We start from the raw sequence: 22379 nt of genomic DNA on the forward strand, positions 1-22379 counted from the left end.
TACCCAAAACCGCATGCTGACCTTCATGAACAACGTCTCCATTCTCTTGACGTTAGAAGGGCACTCGCCTTCTATATAGACCAAACAAAGCCCTTTCGTAAAACAACCCAGTTGTTTGTCGCCATTGTGGAGCGGATGAAAGGCGCCCTGGTTTCCTCTCAACAAATATCTCAGTGGATCCACCGGGTGCATTCGTGCTTGCTATAACCTGGCAAATGTCCTTCCGCCTGCTGTTACGGCTCACTCAACGAGAGCTCAGGCATCATCAGCTGCCTTCCTGGCACACATTCTTCTCCAGGAAATCTGCAGGGCTGCCATGTGGGCCTCGGCTCACACCTTCACGTCCCGCTATGCCATTGTCCAGCACTCTCGGGATGATGCGGCCTTTGGCAGAGCGATCCTCCAATCTGCAGTTCCTTGACTCCGACCCCACCTCCGAGGTAAGGCTTGGGAGTCACCTAACTGGAATTGATAAGAGCAATCACTCGAAGAAGAAAAAATGGTTACTCACCTTTCTGTAACTGTTGTTGTTCTTTGAGATGTGTTGCTAATATCTATTCCATTCCCACCCACCTTCCCTTCTGTCGGAGTAGCCGGCAAGAAGGAACTGAAGGGGGGTCGGGCCGGCAGGGTCTTGTATAAAACGCCATATCTGTGCCACTCCAGGGGGCTCCCCAGCCTGCCCAACAGGTAGCTGCTAGGGAAAAAGTTTTCGACTTCTGTGCACGTGGCACGTGCACACACCTAACTGGAATAGATATGAGCAACACATCTCGAAGAACAACAGTTACAGAAAGGTGAGTACCCGATTTTTTCTTAGTGGACTTTAACATAGTGCTGTTTGAAACAGTACTATGTTATCTTTAAGATATAATGCAAGTCTAGTTTTGTGGAGAAAGTTTCAGAAACCTTAAAGTGCCAAATTACATTAAATCTAGAAGTTCATCATTTAGACATTGTCTTTAATGATGTCATGCCTATAGAATATTTTAGTAGGTTGTTAAATGTTTTCATGTACTAAGATGGTAGTCGTAGCTACTTAAGGCCCTTCATATACAATAATAAACATTTTCTTCATATTTACATTGCTGTTACAAGTGCATCCTCTTTCTCTTTTGCTTGAATTTAATGTAATGTTACCATTTTAGTTTGCCACTAACATTTTTCTTCCAATATAAAATTTGTGGTGTGTCGTAGGCTTTCTTTATTTTGTAGAGGCAAATATATTTTCCAAGGGGGACTTGTAGCAATATATTTTTGTGAGTCCTGTACTTGTGTTAGCCATTTCATATGTGCCTGTAGGAGTTGTAGAATTTCTATCTAGCTAGACACTGGCTGGAAAAACTCTTACTGGCCTTATTTAAAAAAAAAAAAAGTTGGATTTCCTTGCCTGCAGTTAGACCCATGGGAGCCAATAGATCTAACACAATAGCTGTTTAAAGCCTTAGACTCTTTTCACTTCTCCCTCTCTCTGAGCTTTGCTCTTGTCTAGAAAATCATACATGAAGTGAGAAAAGCAAAAGTTCTGGTGTAGACCTGTTGGAGTGGAGGATTGAAGTGGGAAGACTGGTTGCTCATCTAGTCTCTTAGGCCTGGCCTACGCTGGGTGGGGATCGATCTAAGATATGCAACTTCAGCTACGAGAATAGCGTAGCTGAAGTCGACGTATCTTAGATCGAATTAAAATTACTTATTTCACGTCCTCATAGCGCTGGATCAACGGCCGCGGCTTCCCCGTCAACATTGCTTCTGCCTCTCGCACTGCTGGAGTTCAGCAGTCGATGGAAGAGCGATTGGGGATCGATTTATCACGTCTACACTACACGCGATAAATTGATCCCAGATAGATCGATCGCTACCTGCCGATCCAGCGGGTAGTGTAGAGGTACCCTTACAGATCAGTAGATTAACCAGAGATCCTTGTAATCTGCCCTGCAAAAGTCTTAACAGTTTTGAGAATATAGCAGTTTAGAAGGATCTCTGATTGGGTATCTTTTCTTTTTGGGGAGAGTGCCAAAATTACACTGTACAAAGTGATAAATCATAGTTTTCAAACCCCTTACCCTCCAGCCAATTCTTTTTACTGTGTTCATGATATCATAGCCCACACTTGCATCACTGCCTTCTTTCCATCAAAATGGAGGGTGGGGGGGAATTTAAAGAAACGTCTTGCACAGGATTTTCACTCTTCGGTCTCAGGCTTCCAGTAGAAGACAGGGCGGAATTCCTTTAATTCAAGAGCTTTCGACTCTGAGGAAGTGAAGGCTAGCTAGTACATGATGCCCTTTTACCAGTCAGTTCTTTTCTTTTCCCTGGACTTTTATTCAATTCTTAAGATTTTAAACACAAAAACAAATTGATTTGTTAATTTTCATGGTCAGGTTTCTAATTGACTTGTTTTGGGGGAGCTTGTGCTTCCTATGTACTGCAAGATTTGGCTGGAAATTCCTAGGGACTTAGGTAGCGATAGGTGATGTCACATGGCAGTCCACTGGATGGTGGACATCGTAGGCCATATTGCCTGCTAGCCCACATTACCAGTGACTCAAAGGGCAAAGCTTTTGAACTAGGGGAGATACTCCAAAGAATGAGAAATCCTGGGAGACTGGTTTTGGAGAAGCAAAATTACAGGTAAATAGTTTTCCCTTGACTACATTATGGTGTCCCAGTAGCATTGTGGGACACTCTTGACCCTGTCATAAGAAGATAAAACCAATGATGTCAACATGTAAAATATGCCTATTAATTTGATATTTCTGGTTTCCCTTCTCTACCATAGCCTCTTTTCATCCATGTGTTTTCTTTTATATGTCTATCAGTATTAACATGACTAGATATAGTAATTTATCTATAGGAGCTTTGAAATTTGCTAACTAAAAGGTAATTTTATTGCTGTCTGCACAGGTATGCTTACTTTCTCAAGTCCCAATCCTGTATTTTTCCTCTCTTTTGCAATCCCCTTTAAACAAACAAACAAAACTATCACTAATACAAGCCTTACACAAATACAATCTTTTTACAGGGATTCATCTGCTAGCTCAATACGTAGTAGTGGTTCTTACACAAGAAGAAAATGGGAGGAAGATGTCAAGAAAAACAGCTTGAATGAAGGACCTACATCACTAAATACAAGTTATCAAAAAAGGTAAGGGCTGTGACCATGTGCATTGCTTTCAGCAAAATAAGTGAACAAATTGTTAGCTTGTGTTTAAGAAAAACTATTAAATGATTAATGTATTTTTTACCCTACAAGGACAGTTTTCAATTAAACATTGCCACCATAAAGATGTCACTCTTTTTTATCATAAAACAAAAATTAATTCCAAAGTAATGCCAAGAGAGACTCCTAAAGGAAGAGAAGTTAAAATCCTTGTGGCGTTCATTTATTCTTTTACTTACACTTACACACACACACACACACACACCAATTACTTCTTTCACAAACCATTATTTTTTCTAAACATTCTTTTACAAACCAGCTTAGAGTTGTGCATGTGAAGTAGGAATAGCAGTAACCACTATATTTAAAATTGCACTATTTCCATTCTGCCATCCTGTTTTTTCAGTCTTTCCTAGGTACCTGGAATTAGGTTTGAAATTTCCCAGATTTGGTAACTAATTATCCAAATAGTAGGTCACTATTTTTTAAATATTTGAATAAAATGGTTCAGCCTCTTGTAAGTTTGAGGATGGTGGGATAGAAAAATTGTGATTTTTTTTTTTTTAATTTTATTTTATTTTATTTTTTGGACAAAGTTCTTGTGCCAATATTCCTAGGGATGGAACTATTTTAAAATTAGGCATGGCCGCAGTCTTCAGAGAATATAGACGTATGCCTACTCTGGATTTTTTTTAAAGAAGGTTCTCAATATGAATGAGATTTGACTCCATTGAAAATAACTCTCCATGCATTTACAGTACACATTGCAGAGTTTTCTCGCAAAGGGCCAAGTCCTGCAAACATACACATGAATAACTTTATTCAGTTGAGTAATTCCACGGATGGGACTACTCATGTGAGTAAAGTTTCTCACGTTGGTAAATGTTTGTATGATTGGGCCATAAGCATGTAAAGTGTATAAATTAAAAAAGGCTGTGCTACCCATGGATGTATGGATAACTAACTGCACGCTGAAACATGCTAATAGTGCAAAAGGTGGTGAGGTGTACTCCTTCAGAGCCTTTTTCTTTGTCACTAGGATGCAAATCAGTGGTTCCAGTATTGTGTAGCTAAATTGTTCCATATTATAGAGTATATCTTTCATGTTTTTCTTTAAAAGAAAAGAAGAAAAACCTTTAAATTCATTTTTTAAATGGAATTTAAGACAAAGGCTGCATAACCTTAGCGGTTGGAAAATGTCAAAGTTAGGGTTGTAGGAGAAACCTTTGTGTATATGCATTATTATATAGTTTTAATGCTATTTCTCATATGCAATCAGTTTTTTTCTGTATCTGACCTATTCATGTATCACTTTCTAATATCTTTTCATTCTTTTTTTTACTTGCACTGTTTTTATTATCATAGATGCTTTTGAAAATGTTATCCTAAGTCCTGTTTTCCACAATCGTTTAAGCACCATTGACTTTCAGTGAGGCTTAGGCTCCAAAGAGCCTAACTCACGTTTGAAAACCAAACTTGACCTCCTAAGTCATTTAGGCACTCTAGAAAATTTTACCCAGTCTGGTATATCATTGAATACTTAAATGTTTAGTTGCCATCTCTTTTAGGCATACTTTATTAATGTAGCAGCTCAGCCTTCCTTTGGTGCAATTTAGTGGTAAGACAGCTAACTGTGAATCTTATTTAACTTCAGACTTAGGTGTCCTATTACAGCTACACCAGCAAATTTTCAGTTTGTTCACTACTACAGTTATCTGTAGTATGTTTAAAAGTGGCTAACTCTATATTACTAGTAATAGTATTTATTAATCTATCCAGTGCCTAAAGTATAGTAAACTCTTTAGAGAATAAGTAAGACAAAGTTTCTCACCCAAGAACACTTAAAATTTAATTTTAGGTTTCAGAGTAGCAGCCGTGTTAGTCTGTATCCGCAAAAAAGAACAGGAGTACTTGTGGCACCTTAGAGACTAACAAATTTGTTAGTCTCTAAGGTGCCACAAGTACTCCTGTTAATTTAATTTTAAACATAGTACAACTAGTTGGAGTAGCAAACAGTTGGGGGGTGGGGATGGTGAATGAGGGTTACAATAATATTATGTGCTTGCTTAAATTCATTGTGTGCATATTTTGATACTGTAGCTGGCTTAAAAAAAAAAAAAAGATGGAGCGAATGTTCCAGTGGAAGAAAGGCTGAAGGGAGAGGATAGAAATAATAGACTGGTTCTCTGGCAAACATAGAATACAGCATGATGCTGCACATGTATATTTTAAGTTGTTGAAAAAGCTTCTGTATTGTGGCTTAGATTCTCTGCAGTACAGAGCTGCAGTGACAGGTTTCAGAACTGCAGTGGGCTCTCTGAAGGAGCTGGTTATGGTTACACACCAGGACTGAGTGGGGGCTTAGTGTGCCAGCTTGGTACCATTTGAGAGCTCCCCACACTAGCAGCATTCTAAGATGGGCAGCTCCAGCTGCTTTCTGGCCCCTTTTGTGTAATTCAGGCAGCCCAGAGGGGCCAGTAAACAAATCAGAATGTGACACCTATATTGCTATTGCTTGAGAAATAGCATGAGATCATGCAGCTGAAGACTGTATTATATTCCATCTGCACAAGGGGTAGAGTTCAGATTCTGCATGCAACTTTAAGTTGGTAATTCCTGCATTCTTAATGTACAACTTTTATGTTCTTTTATCATAGGTTTCTTTGTATGCAAATTTAACAGCCATAGAAGAATAAAAAATCGAGTAGTGATGGCAAACTGACAGTACTCATACTACTGTTTTGCAGTAGTGTGACAGTCTATAGAGCCCAAGAGGCTATGGAGCTACTAAGTTCAGGCAAAGAAAAAGCATATCTGATCACAGTGCTTTCAACTCTGCTATGCAGAATGAGAAGTTCAGGGACAGTTGTGTGGGAACCTTTGTGTTCTTTTCTTTCCCCCGACCTCCTTTTCCTCTCTACACCTTGAAATATCGAGATGAAAGGTGGAGTGTTAGAAAGAGAGTTAGAAATAGAGTGGCATAATATTTCTGAGCTATGATGGAGCAAATCCACAGAGAGCTTGAAAAGAGAGGCAGCAGATATGAATAACTGAGAATATTGCTGGCATCTGTGTGTATGGATATTGGAGAATCCATTGAGATGAGTGATGCAATAGTCGAAGAATGAGGCAATGAAGATAATGGTGAGGACTTCGGCAGAGGCAGTTGAAACACAATTACATATATGTGAGCCTATGGGGTGGTGATATTCTGTCTCCAAATCTGCCTGAGTAGCAGAAGAAAAGTCCAGGATTAAGGATGACTCTCAGGTTACAGCATCGGAGGCTGAAAGAGGGGCTGAGTCAAGGGAAATAGGAATGCAATTCCAATTTGAAAATGTTCCGTTTGCCCCAAAAATGTGTCTGAGATGAGGTCTTGTGTTTTAATTAGTCACTTCGTAGCTTTATGATGTCTTTATATGCAAATATAAATTATACAAACACATCCTATGTAAATGCCTCTCACCCTCAGTGGCTCCTTTGGTAGAAGACAAGATGACTTGATTAGTTCTCATGTTCCAAGTACTACGTCAGCACCAACAGTTACCTCTTCAGCTGGTCTTCAGAAAAGCCTGCTTTCCAGCACAAACACTACTACAAAGATTACAACGGGTTCTACTTCAGCAGGTGTACAAAGCAGGTAAGGGCATCAACACACTGTGTGTCAGGTCGACTGTGTGCTTACGTATGTGCATGCTTTTTTTGTTTAGTAGGTCATGGGGCTCTGGATTTTTTCATTTTCCTGTTAAATTTGTTTAAGCATATACAATTTGGCTAAAAAATAATTGTGGATGGCTTTCGCTATTAAGTGGCAGCTATGCATGTCTGTAAAAGAATAAATTGAGTGCTAGAAGGGTAAAGAATAATAAAGTTCAAGCAGTGTGAACTGTTTAACTTCGAATTTATCTAATTTAATGGCTCCAGGTGAGCTTCATATTTCATAGCAGAGACATTTCTCCATTTTGTTCTTTTAAAAAAATCCATCCCTCAACTTACATGTTATCAGCTGTTTAGTAAAGTGCTTTCATTGTTTAGCGTTTCCTTTTCTCTTTTTTGTGTTGCTGCTTGTGATGCGATAGTACCTCAAATCGTTTGTGGGCTGAGGATAGTACTGAGAAAGAAAAGGACAATGTTCCTACAGCAGTGACCGTTCCTGTTGCACCATCTGTTGTAAATGCTACAGCTACTACCACAACCATGACTACAACTACTTCTGGCACTGTGTCCTCAACGTCAGAGGTCAGGGAGAGACGGAGGTGTGTAAAGGTCCTGCGAGTAATGGTGCTGTTACACAAAATGATCGTTTTCTTATTTATAAAAAAGTGCAGTAGTTAATTGTAAATCAGCTAGTACAGTAAGTGAAGCAATACTTGTCTGTTTACTAACTGTACTGAAACAGCTATCAACATGATACAGATTTCATTAACCTTCCAAAAACTGTTTTGAGAGAAACTTCCAAAGAATCTCACAAAATACCTTAAACTAAAGATAACATTGTGAGTTATGCTCTTTCATGTTACTTCTATTTTGTTTTGCTCTTGAATTATAATGTAGATTTTTGGCAGCACAAATACTATTACATAGGTTACTTGCAGGTTTATATTTCTGTTCTTTGCTTAAACGGTTCACCTAAAAAAAAGAAAAATCCCAAATAAATACCTATAGTAACACTGTGGAAATATTTCTAAATGGGGGTAGGGAGGGAAGAAACTGGTTGACAACTGAAGTGATTAAAGTAGCACAATGAACTTTGTAGTAAGTAATTACCCTTACTAATATAAATATAGAAGTATCTCAATAACCATACACTGAAATAAGAAGGCATTGTGTAGTATTTATTTCAGTTGTTAGTGTGTATGTCTGATCGCATAGAGATACAGAACATTGAACCAAACGTTCTTTGTGATGTCTATAGCTCATGCAGAATCGAGCCTACCAGCCCAAATCAACAAAGTTGGGCTTGTGGTACTGTGCTAAAAATAGCTGCATTAGACAGTGCTTTAAAGTTGCAGCTTGGGCTCTGAAGTCCACATCCCTCTCTAAGTTTCAGAATCCAAGCTGTATCCCAAGCTTCATTGTCTACATTTGTATTTTTAGCATGGTAGCACGAGATTGCGAGCCCAAGTTTGTTGACCTGGGCTGGGAGGCTTGCTGCTGTAGGCTGCATAGAAATACCTTGAGGGCTAGTCTACACTAGAAGTGCTACAGCAGCACTGATGTAGTTGCACTGCTGTAGTGCATCTGGTGAAGATGCTGTCTGCTGACGGGAGTGAGTTCTCCTGTTGGCATAATAAAACCACCTCCTCAAGAAGCAGTAGCTATGTTGGCGGGAGAAGCTCTCCCACCGACATAGCACTGTCTACACTGGTGCTTAGGTTAGTGTCACTTACATTGCTCGGGGGATGGTTTATTCACACCCGTGAGCAACATAAAGTATACTGACCTAACCTGTAGTGTAGACAAGCCCTAAGTATTTATCTTCAATATGTACTCACATAGTACTTTCTCTTTGGAAAATAAAAGGCCTAGGGAAATTCAGAAATCAAGCTCTCTAGTTGCCAAATGTAATGTAATTGATGTTTAACATTCACAACAGGTGGGAAACTGGTAGGAGAAACCTAGAACCTTCTGGTTTACTACACCATAAGATTCCACATGACAGACATGCTAATTTTGTGATTTAAACTTACTTGGGACATTTTTTAATCCGTTTTCCCCACTTTGACATTGGAGGCATCTGGGGGAATGATGTGGCTCAGAAGCCATTTTGGTAGTAAGCACTACTTCGCATATGTATTTTGCATAAAGTAGCATGGTTGCCGCAGGCAAAGTCTCTGTCACATAAAATTCATATAAATAAATGCAAGCAATGTAAAATTAGTGGAAGTGTCGCTCCCAGTGAAGAAAACCTATCAGAAAAGTTTTAATTTTAAACTGTTACTGTAACCACTGAAAGTCTGTTACGGACTGAAAAAAACCAAGGAAATTCAGAGTTAACGCTGTCACTCTGTCATTCACTCCTTACTAGTGTGTCTAGGTATTGCACATATATTACGTAAGATCACAATATCCACTGTTAGATTTCTGCAAGTAGACTGAATTTCCTTGATTTTTAATTATATGCTGGCCAAAAGATTTGGTGCAGTGTAAAACTGATTTAAATGAAAAGTGTTGATTGTATGTGTAGTGCATAGCTTGCTAAATATTAAAAAAAATATATATATATAGTGACTTAGTCCATATTAATACACAAAATGTCTTCAAAATCTTACTTGAAAAGTAAACCCATTCAAAGCTATTCTAGTGCCTAAACAAACCGTGCATTTTGGGGCAAGTTGAAGTAGTGAAAGTGTTCAACTGTAAATAATTAAAAAAAAATTGGGAACAAAGTAGGGAAGTGTGGGTCAAAAATACTCTATCAGATAAATCTTTATGCAATTTTAATCGGTCATACTTTTTTGCACACAGAATTATAAGCCTATAAAAAGGATTCTAGTGGTATGGGAGCTTTTCCATTATAGGTATATTAGCAGTAACAAATACTAGTATAGTAATTGTAGGCTCTAGGGCTTTGTCTAGACTAGAGGTTTATCTACCTGGAAAGTTACACCAGTATCATTATACCAGTGTAACTCCGTGTCTGAACACTCTTGATCAAGTGTAAGAGTAGCTTTTTTTCTGGTTTAGTTTAAACCACATTCAAAGTGACTAAACGAAGGTGCAAAATGATGATGGTTTGATTGTTTGTGATGTGCAAAGAGATTCAGGTCCAAACCAGTAATATATATGTACATGGTGCCTTAAAAGAGCAATTTCACAAATCTAAAAACAGTTTAGTCAGAACAGCTGAGAGAAAATTTAAACAAAAAAAGTCAATGATAACTGGCAATTGTTTGAGAACATTTTACTAGATGACCAAAAATCCACAATTGTGAAAGAAGGCTACCCTTGTTTCAAAACAAAAACAGTCACAACCTGATTTGGAAATGAGGTCTGAAAGAAGATATCGTGTGTGTGTGAGAGGAGAGAGAGAGAGAATGGAAGGAAGGAAAAGCTGGGAGCAATTAATGTGAACAGGAAACTAGGAATTTTAGAAAATAGATAAGGAAAGCAAAAAGGACACACATTAATTTATGGCTAGCAGAGTTAAGGCCAATAAGGAGTTATTTAATTATATTAGGAACAAAAACAATCCTAAAATAGTACTTTACTAGATGGAAATGGTAGAATTGTCAGTAATAAAAGTCAGAAATGTTCAATAGATATTTTTGATCAGTATTTATATCATGATGAAATACTTTCCATTCCAACAGTAACTCGGGAAGATGTTAAACAGAAGCTAGCAAAGTTTAGATATTTTTAAATCAGCAGGTGGGATGGCTTGCTTCCAAGTGTTCTAAAAGAGTAGTTCAGCGAGCTCTCTGGACTGTTCATGTTGACTTTCAGTAACTATTGCAATACTGGGGAAGTTCCAGAGGACCAGAAGAAAGCTAATCTTGTACCGATATTATAACAGAGTAAACAAGATAACCTGAGTAATTATAAGCCTGCCAGTCTGACATCTCTTCTGGGCTAAATAATGGATGGCTGATATGGAACTTAAAGAATTAGAGGAAGGTAATGTAATTAATGCCTGTCCACCTGGGTTTATGGAAGTCAAACTCCATCTCACTTTTTTTATGAGAATACAAATTTGGTTGATATAGTACACTTAGCCTTCTGTAGGGCATTTTACTTGGAACCGCATGACGTTTTGATTAAGAAATTAGAAAGAAGCAAAATCAATGTGGCACATATTAAATGAATTAAAAATAGGCTAACTGTTAGGTCTCAAAATATAAATGTAAAAGGGGAATCAAATGGTGTGTTTCTATAGAGATTCCCCAAGGATCCATTCATAGCCCAACACTATTTAACATTTTCATCAATAAAGAAAACCGTAATATCATAACTGATAAAGTTTGCAGATGACGGATTGGAGAAGTGGTAAATAATGAAGAGGACAGGTCACTGATACAGAGGTATCTGGATTGCTTGGTAAGCTAGACGTAGGCAAACTATGCATTTCAGTAAAGTCATACATCTAAGAATAAAGAGTATAGGCCATACTTACAGGATGGAGTACTCTGTCTTGGGAAGTAGTGACTACAAAAGACTTTGAGGGTCCTGGTGCATAATTTGATGAACATTAGCACTCGTGCATTGCTAATTCAGGGTTGCTAACATGGGGCTTGTTTGCACTTGAAATGCTACAGAGGCACAACTGTAGCTGTGCCAGTGTAGCACTTCAGCATAGACACTACCTATGCTTATGGGAAGGGTTCTTCTGTTGACATAGGTAATCCACCTTTCCGAGAGATGGTATCTAGGTCAATGAAAGAATTCTTTTATTGACCTAGCACTGTCTACACAGAGACTTAGGTTGGCTTAATTACGTTGCTCAAGGTTGTGGAGTTTTCACACCCCAGAGCAATGTAGCTGGGTTGATCAAATTTTCTAGTGTAAACCAGTCCACAATTTGAAACACTACTTAGCATCTAGTGTAGAAGCAGTTTAACGCCTTTAAAATCTTGTTAGCTCATTGGTCTAATCGGGGGAAGCCCAGAGTAGAGCCTGGCCATCTAAGACAATTTTTAAGGTGATATAAAACGTGTGTGTGTGTGTGTGTGTGTGTGTGTGTTTAAAAATAACTAACATCTTAAAATCCTAGGGCAGACATGGCAGTTTGTGTTTCAGCATGCGTTAGCCAGCCGAGGTAAACCTCGGGGACTTTTCATGCGGCCACAGCCTCCTGGGTGCTGATGGGGGTGGGAGAAGGAGTGGCAAAGTAGTGACCCCACCCCCAGGGCTGCCAGCAGCGGTTGGTCCCTTCTACATTCGAATTTTAACATGTTTGTTACCTAATAAGCTAAAAATATGTGGTTTTCCTGATGAAGGCAAGATTTAGGTGGTAAGTGGTATTTCCAAACATGTTAGCTAGCCCAGTTTTTAAAAAATTAAAACCTTTTTTCCTAATCTAGACTAGGCCTCGCTATCTAGCAAAAGAGAAGAGCTACCAAAAATACTACATGGATGGTAAGAGGAGGATGGGAAATGAATGTTCTTATGGATAGTATTTTATAGATGTTACATAGCAGGACGGAGGGCACTTGTAGAAATAGCTATGTTTGTATATATTAAGGCAAATTTGTCTTTTCATTTTTAATCTGTCTGTTGGTAAAGTAGAGGTAGAACATGGGTGATAATCCAATATTAGTTTGTGCAATTATTTGGTTTTTTTAAAGATAGAACATCCTCTCAAAAATGTTGTTAAATAATTTTAGTGTTTTCAAATTGGCCAACATCTCATTAATTTGAAGAACTGTTCTTAATGATGTTTTTAGCGAGCGGTCTCCCAAAAGTAAAGGAATGTTTCCAACGTTAACAAATATGTGCTTTACAAAAAAACTAATAAAACATAACCAACCGGTTTGTATACAGCATCAGAAAATGTAATAGTAGCTAAGTCATTATTGTGAAAGATGGATACATTGACCACTTTTGGGACCCAGAATGGTTCAAGGCTGCACAGTTTGTTGTCCTCAAACTTGGAATGCAGGATATATAATTTGTGAATAGAACTTTGTTTCAAGGCCTTAATTTTTGGCTGCTTCTCAGTTTTTTTTCCCAACTTTGTTACTCTAAAGATGCTAAAATATACTTGATACTTTTAAATAACTGTGTTACACAGCAAAGAACTGATTATTAATAGGTCTAGCACTGGTTTATTCTGTAATAGAAAATCAGCAGTTCCATTAAGATTTTTAATGGGATTATTATAGTTTTATAGATAATTCAGTAAAGGGCAGATCCTGTGTCCACAGCTGATGAGGCCTCACTTGTTGTTCTGCTGCACAAAGGAGGTAGGAAGATACTTGTGGGAGAGGGGGATGCAGGGAGCATAAACCCTGAGCACAGCTGATCCATGTGTCAGAACGTAGCTCAGCATGAGGACCCAGAAAGTTCAGGGAGGAAATGGCTTCTCACATTTTGGCACCTCCCCTGTGCTGTGATTGTGGAGGCTTTGGCCAGCCTCTACCACACGTGAGAGCAGCTTTGAGGGCTGGATTAATTTGTACTGAGCTGCCTGGACTAATTTGTAGTGAACAGCCAACAGATTCTGTGGGCTATTAAAGCAGCTGGAATAGCAGGGTTGTGAGAGCACCCAAGCAAGCCACCTGCCCCGTGGGCTTCTGATGGAAGCGGTCAAGGGTTGGCGTAGTGTACACCCGCAGAGAAGTCTCCCTGTACATAGGAGATATTCTTTTGGGGCCCTTGTGATGGCTTTAGAACTCTTTTACGCAATCAGAGCTAGTGTAAAGGAGCCGTGGAGCATCCATAAATTGGGTCCCCCCTATGTGCAGGGGTCCCTGTATGGTAATACACAGTGGGCTGTAGGTGTACAGGCTAAGGTGAAGGAAGGGGTGGGATTTAAGGATCTGCTTCTATACAAATTGTCCTGTCCTCCTTTGCAGGGCATGAAAGTCACATAAGACCTTGGTCACATAGACACATTTTACATTGGGTTCAAGATTTGTCCTTCAAATCTGAGAAAGTTGAAGCCTCAAAAGCAGACATTCAAATTTATATATGAAACAGAATCTCTCATGAAAATAATTCAGAAAACTTTGTTCTCTTTCCCCCAGAGTTAGAGAGGAGTGCTAGTTTTAGATCTTGTGTCTTGTAAAACTACTTGGAGTTTTAACTGCCATGGACTTTTGAGGAGGTTGATTAGTCATGAGGCTATGTGTTATGTTTTAATGTTTTGTTTTGCTTGGCAACATGGCTAAAAATCTATTATTTAGAGGCTGTTGTTCTAGATGTTTGTATGATCTTTGCTTTTATAAAATGACTACAAACCTTTAATACTGAAAAAATGACAATATTTCACTAACCTATAGCTATATTCAGAGTAGACTAAAGTTAGGGGAATAGCAAACTCGTATATGAAATAGATTTGCTTGGTAACAATGCTACCTAATCAGTGCTAAATATGGTTTGTTTCTAAAATGTTTTCCAAATTCATTTACTGAGCAGTCACATACTCTGGGTTTTTAATATTCTGAGACAATAGATGGCATAGTAGGGCTTTCCTGTAATAGCAATATTCTTTACATTAAGCATATAAAATGTACATTAAAGCTTCATAGTCACTCATATATACCCACACACTATATATCTGAGATACTCCACCCTTGTTTTAGCAGACTGGTAGAATACCAAAATAGCGTAAGAAAGTGGTGTTGAGAGAAAATGGCAAAATGAGTTTATTGTAAATAAGAAAATTGACTGGTTAGGATATTTGTCTAGATCAGTAGTGCATTTTGGTGACATAATTCTGATATAACACTTAAAGATTAACTGGCTATAATTATGCTAAGATTTATTCAAAATACAGTTCTGTATTTCTTGCATTTTCAAAGACAGATTTATGAATCAAGTTACATTATGTAGAATTTAGTTTTGGGTTTTTTAATAATTGCATTGATTTTCAATCATATCACATTGCAAATGTCCATTTCTTTTATCATTTAATGCATTGTGCAAAAATTAGTGGTTATTGAATATTATTTTAATTTTACTCTTTAGATCATACCTCACTCCTGTTCGGGATGAAGAGTCTGAGTCCCAAAGAAAAGCTAGATCCAGGCAAGCAAGACAGTCCAGAAGATCCACACAGGTACAGTTTTTTGTTCTTTTCATTTATGAACAAATAAATTGGTGCCAAACTCTGCAATAACATCATAATTTTCACAGTAAAACTTCAAATACAGTGACTGTTCTCCCCAGTGTAAACTCAGTACATACCAGCAGATAAAATAAACCACACTGCAAACAGCACCACCTCTCCAAATTTAAACCTCTTCCTCTCAAAATGTTTGGGAGAAAAGATGGGCCTTCCAGTGTGCCCTTAAGGTTAAAGATCCAGACTGCAGACTGGAGGGAAGCAAGCAGAGGTTTCCCCACAGAGTGTCTTCCTGAAAGCCTTTTCCTGTTATATAGCAAAGTGGCTCCAGTTGAACATCTTTATTGTTTTTAGCTGTGACAATATGACATGCCTGGATAATTGGGTCCCAAGCTATTTAGACCTTTAAAACCAACACTTTGAATTCCACAAGGAAACTTACTGGTAGCCATTACATTGTCTGAAACACAGTGCGAGGTGCTCAAGGCTTGAAACTCTATTTAAGAAGCAGGCCTGGTATATTATATTTGCTTCAGTTTCTGAATGGGCCCTTGATTGAAGTGACAGACCTGGATCTGTGGTGTGTTCCACATCAAAGAGAAAAGTTCAAGCTAGTATGCCTAGATATAGATTGGAGGTGGGAGGGAGAGAAGTGCTCTTTGAACATCTAGGACTAACCCAAGATCTAAGAACACTCTGTAGTTTTGTGTATGTCTTTTACAAATAATAGTTGCACACTCTGATTTCGGGCACTGGTACAGTCTTTCAGCTATTTCTCCCCAGCCAACAACAAACCGTATCATCATCTTATCTGGATTGAGTGGTAGCCAGTTACAACTCCTCTAATCGCTAAAAATCATATAGCCCCTAGTACACGTGTTCCAATGCACTAGCCCATACCAAAAAAGAGAGAGATCTGGGAGTCCTCGGTATATTGAATATGTTGCAGCCCACATCCTCTCACTAACTCTTCCAGTATCCTCAAATACACACAAAACAAAGAGGAAGACAAAATAGACAGCTCTAGTACCCCCACATGAATGCCCTAAAGGCAGAGGAGCAATTGTCCACAATTATCATTTGAGTCCACTCAAAAAGATAGCAGCAGAAACACCAAAAAGTGATTCCATCCACCCATTAGAGTCTGCTGACAGATATAAATGATTCAGCAAGGTTGCTTTAACCTAATCCAGGGCTAGGAAGAAATAATCAAATAATATAATCATTGCACTTTCTAATCTAAAACCAAACCTATAATCAGATTGACTAAAGTCAAGAGAATCTGTAAATTGAAGAAACTATCAGAGCTACCCTACCACAAGCCTGTCCATGCCCTTCCCTGGAAAAGAGAGAGAGTTGACAGCAAAATGATCTCTTTCAAGAGCTGGCTTCAAGAAAAGAGGCCACACAACAGTTTCTTTAAGAACAGCTGACACAATGTCTTCTGTAGGGAAATGTTGACAGTCTCTATCAATGCTGGAGACAATAGGTTCTAGCTCACATATGTTAGTTCTAGTCCCACCTCGCAGGTGGCATCATCAGAATTTCAGTAAATCACACTGGCTGAAACTCAAGAAGAGACTACCTAGCATTTCCTTGTGATGTTCTGTTTCCATAGCAGTGGACAGCTCAGATAATTTTATCTTCAAAGTAACATGAACATTCTTAAGGATAAATGTCAGGTAAGCAGAAACCACTGTGAGGAAATGTAAGGGCATTAAGTGCTGCAGGCATGATTTTTTTCAGATGTGCTGAGTACCCACAACTCTAGTTTTAGTCAGTGGAATGTCTGAAGGCTCAACGCTTCTTAAATTCAGCAGTCTATTGCATGAATACTGCTGTATTTTCATAAACTTTCTCTCTAAAATATTATAATACAGTGGAAAAGATCTAGGGTGGAATTTTCAAAAGTGCCACCATGATTTAGAAGTGTAATGTCTGTGAAAATCATATCACAGAAGCAGCCATTATTGATCTACAGTTTAGCAGGCACGTGTTGAGGGTACAGAATGAAGAGTAAGTTTTGTTAATTGCAAAATGGAAGAAAAACACTCCAGAGTTAAAAACTTTAAATCTATTTTAGGAGTTTATAGACTGGCCATCAGTAATAGTAAAAACTGTAAGTGACACCTGTTGAAATGTTGCTTTTTGCTTCTGTTTTTTTCCACAGGGTGTAACACTGACTGATCTTCAAGAAGCTGAAAAAACTATAGGAAGAAGTCGTCCTACACGAACCAGAGAACAAGAGAATGAAGAAAAGGAGGAGAAGGAAAAACAAGACAAAGAAAAACAGGAGGACAAGAAGGAATCAGAAACTAAAGAAGATGACTTTAGACAAAGATATTCCAGAACTCTTGAGGAGGTATCTCATACTTTTCCTTTTAAGTGGTGTAATTGGTATAAATCTTAATTTTTGTTTGGTGGTACTAAAATTATAGTAGGCTTAAGTTTTCTTTACTTATTTAAATGTCTTATGTTAATATCCTGTATGATGGGTATTTTTATCTGTGTCCTTTTAATCTTTGGAAATTAATATTTACTTTTTTCTGCTGAACAGCCCTATCATCGCTATAGGCCAGTTTCAACTACAACTCCAACTACTTCATCATCCTCTTCGCTTTCCACCTCCACTAGTTCTCTTTCTACTTCAAGTCAAGTAAACAGACCAAACAGCCTTATAGGTATAACTTCTGTTTATCCCAGGAGTGGAACAAAAGAAAATGAGAGAGGTAAGACTATATGTTTTGACTTTTTTCTTTGCTTATTTATTAGAGGATCTTTTGTCTCTACTGAGGGTCTTAAACTGCATGTGTTATGAGGTAAGGGATTTATTAACGCCACTTTAAGCATCGCTGCCTCCCTAGGATCATTATCTTCTGAAGAACTGTCTTCAAGTGGTGCCTCCCAATATATAATACTTTATTTCCTTCTATTGTGAAGTGATCCTGAATTTGGGTCAGATTTCCATAATACTATGTTGCAATTCTGTTTGGTGAGAGGAAAAAGAGTGCTGTTCAAGGAAGCCAAAATCAAAGCAAAGGGGTATTTTCACCTGGAATGTTTTATTTCTTTTGTTTCTATCTCATCCTTGGTTCATCTTTTAACAGATTCATTTTAAAACCGTGAAGACTGGAAGCACTGAAATAAATAAGTTAGTGTAGTGCTTACTACAGTGCCTGCTGGCTATGTATGATTTGTTGTATTAATAGAAGGGTAAATAAATAGATAAAAATACATTAGAGGAAGTAAATGTTTTGTTTGTGCAACCGTGAATAATGCTTATTTTGCTGAAAGCATGTGAGAGGTGGAAAATCAGAACTCAAAAGTGAGAAAGTTTGTCAGTAAGGCCAATGCTGAATTGAAACTAAATTTAAGGAAGAAGGAAACCTGTAGCACAATCTTAATGAAATCCAGAAAATTTCAGTACATTGTCCGAAAAGAGAGGTTTTTTTTGCAAAGAAAGCTTAAACAAATGAACATATGTCAATTGCACTGAATTCTTGATGCTATAACTAAGGAAATATTTATGTGAGGAAGTGTGACCTGGTATTCTTTTATGCTTGTTTCTCTTCAGTCAGATGCCCCCATAATAAAAAGTAGGCAGAAGTTTTAAAGCTTGAATATTAGAACCAACCTCTAGATTGTTGTCAGAAGTCTTAGTATTATATTGAAATATTTTGGTTAGGTGGCTAAAGTAGAATGTTACAGAGAGTGATTGGGAAATACAAAATACTTGCTAGACCACTTAAATGATATTTACAACAATATTTCACAACTGTGTTCTGAGTAGATGTGTGTTACCACATAATTTATAAAACTGGCTACTGAGCTGCTTGCCCCAGCACCTCTCAGATTAACATGTAAGTTGTATATTACAGAAGATCACACGATTTCTGTGTCATATTTAAAAAATGTTGTTATTAACAGAAGGCCGGAAAAAAGAAGAAGAAAAGGAAGAAGATAAATCACAGTCAAAATCAATAAGAGACAGGCGGCGACCAAGAGAAAAACGAAGATCTACAGGAGTTTCCTTTTGGACTCAAGATGTGAGAAACTGCTTAAAACAACTAAAACATGCGTCTATTTCACATAATTTAGAATGTATATAAAATTATCACATTAAAATAATAGGGAATAGCTTAGAGTTTTTATCGGTGTTTCTCAAACTGGGGTTCGCAGACCCCCAGTTACTCCAGGCGGTCCGCGGGCCCCGCTGATCCAACTTCTCCCCCTCCCTCTCTCAACTTCTCCTTTCCCTCCCAGTACCTCCTTCACACCGGGGAACAGATGTTCAGCAGTGTGCAGTAGGTGCTGGGAGGGAGGGGGAGGAGCAGGGATGGGACATGCTTGGAGGAGGGGGTGGGGAAGTGGAGAGGTAGGGGTTGACCGGGAACAGGAAGAGGTGGGGTGATGGGGGGGGTATTGAGGGAGGGAGTGAGGGCAGGGCCTTGGGGCTGATCAGGGGACTTGGAGTCTGTGAAAAATTTTAAATAAAATGGGGGTCCTTGGGTTGCCTAAGTTTGAGAACCACTGAGTTATATGATTTAATATGATTCTTTCTGGAAAACAGAGGAAATACAACATCATGAGATGGATTCAACTATGCTCATACTAGTGGGTTTTTCCAAAAATAATTACAATCTTGCTCGTAACATGTTTTTCTCTATATAAAATATGTTAGCATGTTGGAGTAGCATGGATTGTTGAGGTTTATATTGTCTGGGATTTCTTCCCAGGCCATTTAGATTAGTAATACATAGAATGAGATGACCAATACGTAGGACGTTATTCCTTATAGAATGAGATGACCACTGTATAGGTCGTCATTCCTTTTGCATGAGTGTGGCCACACCAGTTGCTAAACCCATAGGCCTATCATGCCTGAAGTGACTTTTGCGGATGTGCTCAGATATAGTTGTTCTGTGTAGGTCTACAAGCTAATGGAGTCCACTTGTACAGTGCAAGTAAACAATGAGAGCAGCAGTAACTTGGGTTCAGATTTAAACACATCTAAATTGGGGTGTATTGATCATTCCTTTAGAAAACACCTTATTTTGAAGGGATAATAACATTTCCACGCAGTACGCATATCAAATTATTATAATGAAAAATTCTAAAACACATAGATGATCATGATACGATAGGGACAAACCAGAACAGCTTTTGTTAACCAAAATCATTTATCTTTAATCTACTAGAATTCTTTGAGCAAATAATAGATTAAAGAAAACCAGTTGACAACACATTTGTACTTTTTTTAAGCCTTTGACAAAGTCTGTCTGTCACAAGAAGCATTTAAGAAAACTAAGTCATGGTATAAGAGGTAAAATATTGACATAGTTTAGAAAGTGGCTCAGAAACAGTGTCAAATGGTTAACATAAAGTGCTCCTAGGAATCTGGGTAGGATCAATAGGTAAAAAACAAATAATTACTTTCACTTACTCTATTTGTACAGTGTCTAGCACAATGAGTTGAGGCACCAAGTGTTACTGTAATACTACTACTACTAATAATAATGCCTTCTGGATTGCATACATGGCATGAGAATAAGAGAGAAAAGAAATTGAGGATAAAATTCAGAAGAGCCTGATAGGCCCATTCTCTCCTGGATTTCCTGCCTTGATTTTAAAACAAAGCCCCTCACTCCTTTGAAGAAGCTTGTAGAACTGGTATATAAAACAAATACCTTCCCTGTCCAGCCTATTAAGATAGTCCAGAGAAGAGAGCCCTGACCTTAGCCACTGTCCCAGAGTTGTTTGTGATGTTTTTAAAACTCTTCTGACCTAAAGTATTGTAATTTTAGAACGATACTTACACCATTAAAAAAAAAAAGTTCATGATCCTTCAAGTGTAGTTCAACAAGTGTCTAATGGGCAAGAATAGATATCTTTTATATCCAGCTGTTTTGATGCAAGATAATGTTAACGGGTAGTTTCACAGTTGAGAATCATAAGCAATGATGATCAATTTAGAACAAAATTCCCTCCCTCCTCTTAATCTACATACATAATTTGTGAGAAGTACATCCATTATCCTGTACTCTGCAAATTACTGTGCATTTATAATTGAAAGTAATTAAGATAAGTGAATTCTGAGCAAATTAACAAGAAGGCCTATACTCTCAATGGTGGGATTGGTTGCCTTTTCCTTTTGCTTCTAAAAATGTGTTTAAATGTCATTGTTGTAAAAGCAAGTGTTTCCTTATGCCAACTGTATAATCCAACTTTCTTCCATTATATAGCAGTCTAGTACTAAAAATATCTACTTGTTCAATGTTTCTGCCATTTTGTTTTGTTAAACAGAACAAAGCCATCCAGGAATATTATGGGATACTTTTGAAGAAATTCTTGTCCTTGTGTTTGCTTCTATTGCTTTTATACAAAATAGATTTAATTCAAATAAACTCTGGGCGAATCTACACTATAGAGTTATATTGGCACAGCTGTACCGATGCAGCTGCACCATTGTAGTGCATTTAGGGAAGACGTATGCTGACAGGAGAGCACTCTCCCATCGGCATAATTACTCCACCTCTGCAAGAGGCAGATGGTATTTTGGTGGGAGAGCATCTCCCGCCGACATAGCACTGGTGTGGACAGCGCTTAGGCTGCTGTAACTTTTGTCACTCAGAGGGGTGTCTTTTTCACACCCCTAAGCAATGTAAGTTACATTGACTTAAGCCGTAATATAGACCAGCCCTCTGTCTTGAATTTTGACCTTAGAAATATAAAATGTTTTAAAACTCAATAGCATTTCAAAAGTTTACTATTTTTATTACTATTATTTTCTCCAGAGTGATGAAAATGAACAGGAACACCAGTCTGATTCAGAAGAAGGAACAAATAAGAAAGAAACTCAGGTAATTGTTGGGTATTTTTAATTCAGTTGTGATCTCTTGAGACACATTTTATGTTTTAATTTTCTTTCATTGCAGTTAGATTCGGTTATAAGAACACATCTGATGGGGTATCTTTTGAATCATAGCTTGTTGGTATGTTTCAGTACCAGTTCCTTTGCCGTTTTTTGTGTGAAAGATGTCTTCTGGCTTATAAATTAACTACAGTCTTTAATGATAGTTTTTAATATATTTTAATAGTGGTTGTTTGCTGAGTATTACCTCCCCGTCTCTTGCATTCTAGGTATAGATAAGTAGAATTTTTTGTAAATATTGATATTGTTTCTAACTGATGCTTAGGCCGGTAGTTGAGGAAATTCTTAGTAGTTCCTTGAGTGCTTGCTCATGTCCGTTCCATATTAGACGTATGTGCTCGCCACATGCACTGGTGCCTGAAGTTTTTTCCTCAGCATTATCTGGACTAGACTGGCTCTGGCGCCCTCTGGAGTGGCGCCCGCATGGCGTGGTATAAGGGGCGCCGCCGACTCCCCCCACTTTCAGTTCCTCCTTGCCACCAGTGACGGTGCTGGAACATCTGCTGCTTCGGCTAGCACTGATTCATTCTCTGTTCTTGCAAACTTAGAAATCCTGTAAAATA

General features: G+C 38.1%; 1 protein-coding gene across 6 annotated transcripts in view; it reads left to right on the plus strand.

Annotated features, from left to right (window-relative positions):
- The window catches only part of PPP1R12A (protein phosphatase 1 regulatory subunit 12A), a 213420-nt gene that overhangs the window by 153787 nt on the left and 37254 nt on the right, over positions 1-22379 (plus strand). For 5 of the 6 annotated variants that reach the window (XM_039497659.1, XM_039497666.1, XM_039497687.1 and 2 more), the window contains 8 exons: positions 3023-3145; positions 6633-6800; positions 7240-7416; positions 14789-14879; positions 17056-17247; positions 17443-17614; positions 18813-18931; positions 21680-21745. In XM_039497659.1, coding sequence (XP_039353593.1) covers positions 3023-3145; positions 6633-6800; positions 7240-7416; positions 14789-14879; positions 17056-17247; positions 17443-17614; positions 18813-18931; positions 21680-21745 — 1108 coding nt within the window. The remainder of the gene's footprint in view (positions 1-3022; positions 3146-6632; positions 6801-7239; positions 7417-14788; positions 14880-17055; positions 17248-17442; positions 17615-18812; positions 18932-21679; positions 21746-22379) is intronic. The other variant, XM_039497673.1, reaches the window with a different exon arrangement.

Source organism: Mauremys reevesii, linkage group 1 (genome assembly GCF_016161935.1).
Source record: "Mauremys reevesii isolate NIE-2019 linkage group 1, ASM1616193v1, whole genome shotgun sequence".
Lineage (NCBI taxonomy): Eukaryota > Metazoa > Chordata > Testudines > Geoemydidae > Mauremys > Mauremys reevesii.